Source organism: Fringilla coelebs (assembly GCF_963513975.1).
Source record: "Fringilla coelebs genome assembly, chromosome: 6".
In the NCBI taxonomy this organism is placed as follows: domain Eukaryota; kingdom Metazoa; phylum Chordata; class Aves; order Passeriformes; family Fringillidae; genus Fringilla; species Fringilla coelebs.
Window position 1 is genome coordinate 25,667,190 of NC_140034.1, and position 8,698 is coordinate 25,675,887.

The following is an 8,698-nucleotide window of genomic DNA, read 5'->3' on the forward strand; positions in this document are numbered from 1 at the left end:
AGAGAGGACTGGATCCATTTGCTCCATGTTGATACCCTTCCTGCAACTTTGAAGGGGAATAATGCTGTAGTTGTGCTGAATACCCCACTTGTCCTTGAACTTTGGACATGTTTATACAGAAAAGCACCTTTCATGATTACAACTGTTTACTCAAGCAGCAACACCAACACAGGACTCCTCCAGCAGAGACTGCAACAAGCAACAGCAGACTTGATAGTGGCAACAGCTCCCATAGGCAGTTATGTCAGGGTATTAATTCTCCTGCTGTTCAAATAAATCTGCATAGATATGGTGTGTCTAAATGTCTTCAGGGTGAATCAAATCCCATTTCAAACTCCTGCCACACAAAATAGTATACTCTTAAGTTTTCTTTGCCAGCTGCTTTTCTTTTTTGCAGTTATCTCCTGGTCCTGTAGTTGTATTTTGCAGCTGTATCAGTAACTCAAATGTGCATTCTCCTGTGGTTGTACCTCCTTATTTTTCATTGTATAAATAGCACAGGTGAAGACAGGGGTGGTACGGCTACAAGGACAGAATCACATTGCTCAGTGACATAATTGCAAATTGATTTACTAAACAGAGTAAGTATAGTGGGTCAGTTCCAGTTTCTTACCTATGCTGTGCACACTTGGAATGTGTGGTCTGGACTACTGGCCTGGACCCAGGGCCTGGAAGTTGCAACACACGCTCAGCTCATGTAAGGTGCCTGATGATTGTGCCCATCCCCTTCCAGCGGGTTTTCAACCCGTGCCTTCTACAGTGCCAGCATCAACTGCCAAGGGCCCAAACCAGTCTCTGGGAGTCTCTGGTTTCTGGCTCCGAGTGCCTTAGGGTAGTGCAGCTTAGAACAGTCACAGTAAACAGCTGATTCATCACCTCTTTGTTTTTCCTATTCATATGGATTAATCTCGCCAAAGCTGGCCTATCTTAAGGTCGCATTTATCTGAGCCACGTTTTTGGGTGGGCTTTACCCTCCAACAACTGAACGAAGCTGAAGACTCGTGCAGATTATTTTGAACATGTCTCCCTTAGGCCCGGCCAAGCACAGGCTTTGGCCCTTCCGTGATTCCCAGAACGTCAATTCAAACTAAACAGGATGAGAGAAAGCAGGTTGCAGCACCATCACCTCGGTGTGACTCGGGCCGGGAGGTTACCAGGTTCAGGGGAAACCGTATAATTTAATCAGATCGGGCCCGATGTCGGCGTTCAGCGGGGAGAACCGGGGAAGCGGTGTGCGTCCCTGCCGCGCCCGCCGTTCTCCCCCGCTCCGGGAGCGCCAACAGCGCCCCGTACCAGCCCCGCAGGCCGCGGCGCCTCCTTGCCGGTGGCCGCGGCCGGCCGGGCCCAGGGCGGGGCCGGGGGAGGGCGGTCCCGGCTGCACCGCCCCCGTCTCCGCTCGGCCTGAGCCCGGCGTGGGGCCGCTGGCGGGCGGGGGAGCGCCATGGCGCTGGGCTCGGCGTGGAAGCAGATGTCGTGGCTGTACTACCAGTACCTGCTGGTCACTGCGCTCTACATGCTGGAGCCCTGGGAGCGCACCGTCTTCAGTATCCTTCTGCCGGCCGGGCCTGGCGGGGAGGTGGGTGGGTGTGAGTGCGGGGCCGGGGCTGCCCCGCTCCCTTTCGCGCTGTGTCCGGCGGCGGCTCCGGGGCTGCCCCGAGGCCGCTGGGCGGGTATGGCGGCTCCGCCGGCCCTGCGCGGTGCTCGGGGAGCGCCCGGGCCGTGGTCGTGCTGAGAGCGCTGCCGCCGGCCGTGGTCGTGCTGGGGGCGGGGGAGAGTCGGGCCGGGAGGGGAGCGGGGCCGGGCCGGGCCGGGTTGGGCCGGGGATCGCCGACCTGAGGCGCCGAGCGCGGCCGGAGGCCCGCGGCCGCCGGAGGAGCGGCAGTCTCCGCCTGGGACCGAGGCTTGACCTCTCCTTGCTAGCGGGGACTCAGCTCCTCACCCTTCCAAACTAACATCCTGCCCGGGCTGGGAATGAACCTCGCTGTGCTGTTTCGCATGCCGTATCCGGGCGTCTGGCAGCCTAGTCCGTTTCTCCTCCGGCATAAGTTTATATCTTTGGAGTTATGGTAGTTGGGTCTTTTGCACTGAAATCCCGACCTTTCTGTTTAGTATAAGTGTCTTTAATGATTTCTTTTGTATTTTGCCAAGAGGAAAGTAAATGTACACGCTGCAAAACCTTGCAAACCTAGGCTTTCATGCTGCTTTGTCACATGGCTTTTATTACATGGGTATTTAAATCCTCGAGCTGGTAAGTTTGCTCGGCTGTTTTAGGGTGGAAGAGCTTGACAGATGTTCATGTAAAGGCATCTCTATAAAGACTGTTTATAGGCTTGCTTCTTTACCTGGCCCTTTAGTACAGGCAGTGCATTTTACAAAGTATTGCTGTGGCATCACAAGTATTTTTCTCTGATTTTTTGATCTTGACTTAAAATGATGTCTCAATATGAGTGACCCTGAGCCATCTCCAGTTAATGCTGAGCGGTAGAGAGAGAGAAATTAACTAAGGCATTAACACAGAGAAGGGTATAAGCAGTAGCAAGAAGCTGCTTTTATTGAGATTCTGCTTAGTTTTGTAAAGAAATTCACAGTTGTTATGTAAAAGTGGTTGCCCAAGTTACAGCAGTGTGATCAGTCTTTTTTTTCTTCCTGTGTCAAGTCAGTATAAATGGAGATTACTGAAAAAGAGAAGTAGTAAGTTTTATAGCCTTATTGCTCACAGTTGTTCAGGTTAGGGTTGTTTTGTTGTATGGTGTTAACGTACCTTTTTTCTTTTATGCCATGCCTGTATCACTGAGGAAGCCTAATTTTTGTTTCCCTGCAATTATATTTAGTCACGAGTACTTTTTTTCCTTTTTGCCTTGTGCAAAATATTTAAGTAAATAAAAGTGTGTGCACGTTTACTTTCATAAAATGTTCATATTGTAATTGCCACGTGATGTACAAATGTAAAGAGTGGCACAAGTATCACTTCTGATCTCAGATCAGCAAAAATGTTTTTTGTCCCCAAACTGGGTGCTTTTTCTGTAGGTGGGTCATGTCTGCCCGGTGCTGTATGGATGCAGTGCGGGCACAGTGGCCTTGGGAACTAATGGCGTGTGGCTGTGCTCCAGTATCAGAAGCGAGCACTGATATGGAAATGTGGATTTATGAGCTGACCTTCATTTTAGTATCTCTTACTGCATAATCCTCTGGGACTATAAATACACCAAGCAGCTCTGATAGGCGCACCTCGTAGCCCTGCTGTGCCGTGGGTGAGTGGGGCGTGGAGCGCTTGTTAGGCCTGTGCTGTGCAGACTTGAGCTCAGGAGAGCGCAGAGCACGCACAGCTCCTCCGGTTTCACCTGTGGAAACTGAGTGCTGCTGTCGGGCCTTATCACGCTTGTTAATCTCCAGTGTGTTTTACAGTGTTTCGGGCTAAGTTTACTGAATCTCTGCAGGTAGTTGGATGAAATCAACGGCTTTTTTTATTCATTCTGTGTACTTTGAATTTCTGAAGACTTAAGCTTTCTGAAACCATAATCTTGTAGTAATCTTGATGCCTTTTCAAGGCTGACCTAGAACAGAGGCTAGACGGAGTTAAAGAATAAAGCAGATATTTATTAAAAGGCCTCAGTGGATACACCTTGGGCAGTACAAGAGCCCAGCCAGGGCTACACCCAAGATGAACCCAAAATGGCCACAAAATGGACAGCTGTTCAAAAGCGAGGTCTCTCACTTTTATAAGTTCTGCTCCATTAGCATATTGGAGTTAATTGTCCAATTATAGCTTTAGTTTATGAAGACCCATCCTTCCTGTTTTCTGTCTTCAGTCCACATTGTTTATGCTCTTGGTCCTGAAATTTGGATCAGTTGTCCTTGTCCCAAGCTAGAAAAGGAATTGTTTTCTCTAGCTACTCTGTGAAGAGACCTTACCATCCCTTATTATGACGCTCTACACACTAAGGCAGTGTAGAATCTAAAAAATATAAAAACTAAGGGATCATTTCCCCCCTTCTTTTTTTTGGGGGGTGGGGGGGGCATTCCTGTCTCCCGTGATGCTAGAATTTGTTTAGATAAAGCTTCAAAAGCCCTAGAGGTTGACAGAAGTCCAACTGTACATGTACTTTATAAGCTATTGTCTCAGTTCTCTATATAAGTTTTACAAAAGCTCCGTGATAGGAGTTCAGCTAATAAAGTAGTAGTCATCTGCAGATTTTTTAGCAGATAGCTTTGCATGAAGTTTATTTTGCAGGGCAATTTCCTATAGTAAAGTACTAATGAGTGTGTTTATTTAAGTACACACCTTGGCTCAAAACTATGCTGATGCTTTGAGGTATTGTGAGTGAAGTAGTTAGAAAACATCTAATGCTGTCTGCTTAAAAAGGCAGTTGTCCACAAATAAGAATGGCATTGCTCTTATTCAGTAAAGCTGCTCATATTGTAGTTTTGTTTTCTTTTGTATTTTTGTGGTGGTTGACTTTTTTCTGCTTGACTGAATGGGGCTGGCTTCTGTGAGACTTGCTCAACATCTGAGAAGATCAATGTGAAAACGTGTGTTTTCTCAGGGCCCATTTTCTGTTCTCCATCACACTTCCCATGCTCTCACCTGTCCTTCTGTGTCACTGACAAGGCAGTGGATAACTTGCAAGGCATCTTTTGTGGTTCAGCTGATTGCTTCTACTGGCATTGTGGTTTTCAGTGTTCAGTAGGTTCTTCTCTGGCTTATAATTGCTGAATGCAGTTGATTGTGTCTGTTTCAGAAACATAATGTTCTAAGATAGTAACCACTAAAGTTTTAATGCTGTAGTTTGTGATGTCTTCTGTGGTTTCTATTTCAAATGCTTTTTTCCTCAACTGTAGTTCAGATTCCATGCTAGTTTCCATTGTTGGAATGGCACTGTACACAGGCTATGTGTTCATGCCTCAGCACATCATGGCAATATTGCACTACTTTGAAATTGTGCAGTGATGAAGAACATGTTTTCAAGAAGTAACCGGGCTTTGAAATCTGGTCTACAAAGAAGAATGAACCTCTTAGTTTTACCAGGATTTCTGCTGATGTCCGGAAGACACAATTATGACTCTGAAGACTAGGAAACGAGATATGTAGAGCAGGGACGTGAGATGTTCCCTATGTTGTGTTCATTCCCTTTAATTTTACAAGATATGCCCTTGTATAGTAGTTTTGTCTACTTTAACATTGTGATTGTACTTTGATATCAGTATTTTCTTAACTTTGTGACAGTTTCAATATTGCACTGTGAAAGCTTTTCTTAATTGTAATTTTGAGTAAATCTTAATTGCCTTCTATTTTTAATCAGAAAGTCATCTTATTAAATGGGGCTTAAAGCTTTTGCTATTGTATGGTATGTATTTGCCTGGATATTTCTATTAATGCGTTTTGTAAGAAAATACATCTAGATTCATATTAGAGACATGGATATATTAGTCTAATGCTATTTACAAAAGTTAGTTTGTATGACTGAACTCAGGTGTACTGTTCGCTGTCCAAACTTTGTTCAACAGTATATTTGTGCATATCACCTAAATTTGGAATTAGCAATTATTTCAAGTTTCTGTATTCTACCTGTGGGAGGAGGGAGGGGGAGATGAGGCATTGAAGACTGCATTCATTATGTTTTTTAGTAGTGCTGTGGTTCTGGACTCTGTCTGGGTGGGGGGGAAATGAACTTTTCTTTAAGTGGCATTGGCCCACATACGGCTTTGGGATAGCACTTTAAATCAGCCGTTTTTCTAGCTACCAATTCACTTTTACAGGATGCTTTATTATGTTCCAGTGGTTATGGTTTCTGCTGATTTTCACTCAACAGTGTAACTACGTCTAGGTTTTCAAAGGGTTTTCTATTGCTGCTAGTGTTCCAAACATGTTTTCGCTACAAACAACCAAAACATAGGGGTTTCAAGGGACTTGAGTTACAACTACAGCAATAAGTAGCTGAATACTTGGCTGAAGTCCTGTCTTTTTTTTAATAGGGATTTTTTTCAGTTTTGTATTCTGAAATGTAAGAGGGTGACAACTTTCCTAAGTGGACAATTTTTTTGTTGTTGTTGTTGTTTAAAAAATAAAAGTTAAAAAGCAGAGCTTTGATGCAGAACTTTCTTGGAGAAGTTAATGTGTTACTGAGTGCTGCTTGCTTTTCTCAGAACTTCCCAAAAGTGATACTTGACCAAAGAACTGTGATTTTAATGTCCCAATAATCAGTACTGTTACATCTTTTATGCAACGTCTGTTGACATCAGAAATTGTAGATTTACAGTATCTGTAGAGATATTGTCTTTCAGATTATTTCATTTTCTCAAATATGTACTCATGAGAAGAGAGTGCTTTTCCCTGTATTTAAAAACTTCGTATGTATTTGATTAAAAACCCTGTTGTTTTGGGAACTAAAAATAGTGAGCCTTAAACTTCTTAGAGGAACCTGAGCTTTCCTGAAGTTGGTAGGAGTCTCCTTCTAATTCAGTGCTTTCACTTCTTAATAACTGGCCAACAAAACACGGGTAGTGTTCTGGGATCATGTTTTTTGTTATTCTTTTTGTGGTGTTTTATTGTGGTTTTATTTAAATGTATCCAGAGTTGTATGTGAGCATTTCAAGTGTATACATGAAGATAATGATAAGTTAATGTACTCTTTTTGAAGTAACATAGCATAAATCCAATCTCTCTGTGAATTAAATCAGTACTTGATTGTGATGTTTCTTTGCAAACTACTGCCATGATTGATAACCTCTTTTTCAGCAGTAGATAATGTTATTTGTATGAGGGTGAGAAAATCCCTTCTGTGTGGTGGCATTAGGAATGTTAAGCATGATTTTTAATTGTGAAATGTTTTATAAAAGGCCTTTGATATATTGACTTTATTAGCTGTCTGCTTTTTGTTGAGAAAAAGAAGAGTAACCATTAATTCCCAGTTACTTGCCTTATGTTGGCTTGATTGATACCATACTTGAATTCAATTTGCTAATTTGAGTACAGTCTTTTTCAGTATTTCTTTTAGTATAAATCAAGAATCTATTAGTCTTGGACAGTTCTTTTTAGATTCTGAATACTTTGTTAAAGATGGCGTAATTTCATTAATAAAATATGATGTGTTTACTGAAGTTTAAATTTCTAGAAGAAAGTTTTTGCAGTGTGTCCTTTTGTTTAAGTTGAGGTAGTGAAGAAACGATTCAAGTGGTGATAATTGCAAAGCAGAGATTTCTTTTTCAAAGTAGGGATATTGGTAGGGATTTAATTAATTATTGCATTTGAATAATAATAAATGAATCAGAAGGTTACCAAGTTTTTTCCCCACTGCAGTCTGCCTTATTGTCTTATCAGCTATCGTATCCTCTATGATAGAAACATAAGCTTTTTTTTTTTGTGCAAGCTAGAGGACAAAGGCAGTTTGAATATCATTTAGAGGAAGCTGGTCAATCATGCTTTTGTTCAAACATGTTGATAAAAATTGAGGCAATAGTAATTTAGGTAAAATTGAAAAAAAAAATTGTGAGAAATGAGAAAAAATAGTTACCTGAGAGACATGCAAGTGGCTGTATGTTAATCTTTAAATAGTAGTAGCTCTTGGGGTTTAGATTGCATCATTAGAAATAAGCATTTAAAAATGCATTAGGTGTGTCATATAGCAGAACTGATAATTCCAGTTCGTGAGGCAGCAGACTGAGCTGGGGCGACTCGTTGTGCTGGAGGCCCTGGGGCTCCCAGAGCCAGCTCTGCAGAGGCTCCTCGGCTGCCTCCAGGGCTGGGTACTGTACAATTATTTATTAAAAACCTTTGCAGGAGGAGCTGCTCTAACCAAAACAGGCATTGTATTGCAGAATGTCAGGCTGGAACCAGAAACAGATCCAGGACCTGTGAAGTGTATGTATGGCTTGAATCAGTTATATCTTTTTATATACATATATATGCACAAACTCTGTTTTTTCAGTATATGTGTGTGTGTATGTGTGTATGTGTATATATATACACACATACTGCTTATTTCTTGTCAAAAATTATTATTACAAGAGAGTGAGACTTCTTTACAAAATTTTGTAAGAAATATATTTTGTATATCCATCAATATTAAAAAGAAGTAGGTGTGAAAGGAGCATAGCGCTGCAAAGGGGAATCTTGGGTGATAGATGGGCATTGTGTTCCTGCAGACTGGTGTGATGTGAAGCATTTCCTTGTTCCATTGAGGTGAAGAAATGAAGTGTGCATTATAAATGCTGAAGAAGGGGTATTTGCTGTTGAGTAACAATAAATAAAGGTTATATTGAGGTGAAGAGTCACAACCTGAAGAGAATTGGGTACCTTAGGCTGTGCACAAAGGTGTGGACAGAGCAGCCATCCTGCTCCAGTAAAACACCAGAGCTATGGACTCTGGAATTGGCACCCCAATAAAGGTTTTCTGTGCCAGAAGTTCCTTGCACCTGCTTGTTTGCTCATGTCTTCTATAACTGCTGTTGTAGAAAGGCAGTTTTTCCCCACTTGCTGACTTGTTATCCTGTTACCAGTGTGGTGCTTTTGTCTTTTTTTTTTTTTTTTTCAGACAAAAGGAAACCAAAACCTTTATGCGTTGTTTCTCTGTTTGATCTGCTAGGTCAGCCTTAAACAGTAGTCATCACTGATCACAATGACTGCTGTCTTTTCTGCCTTTTGTTTGTGTAGTGATGACTTAAGAAGAAAATCTGTCATCATAGCCGAGAGCTGGATCTG

The 8,698-nt window shown here is 42.5% G+C and overlaps 1 protein-coding gene across 1 annotated transcript; it reads left to right on the plus strand.

The window, feature by feature from the left end:
* Nucleotides 1–1,409: 1,409 nt before the first annotated feature.
* On the plus strand, nucleotides 1,410–6,949 carry SPTSSA (serine palmitoyltransferase small subunit A). The gene is made up of 2 exons (XM_084207959.1): nucleotides 1,410–1,544; nucleotides 4,845–6,949. Exons 1-2 carry the CDS (start codon nucleotides 1,442–1,444, stop codon nucleotides 4,946–4,948), a joined length of 207 nt encoding a protein of 68 aa, XP_084064085.1. The 5' UTR covers nucleotides 1,410–1,441; the 3' UTR covers nucleotides 4,949–6,949.
* The last annotated feature ends 1,749 nt before the right edge of the window (nucleotides 6,950–8,698 follow it).

What these genes read in the sequence shown, in the direction of transcription:
- SPTSSA (XM_084207959.1), top strand. Translation starts at nt 1,442, where the DNA reads ATGGCGCTGGGCTCGGCGTGGAAGCAGATGTCGTGGCTGTACTACCAG. An exon ending in CTGGGAGCGCACCGTCTTCA is followed by an intron (nt 1,545 to 4,844) that starts GTATCCTTCTGC and finishes ACTGTAGTTCAG; the next exon opens with ATTCCATGCTAGTTTCCATT.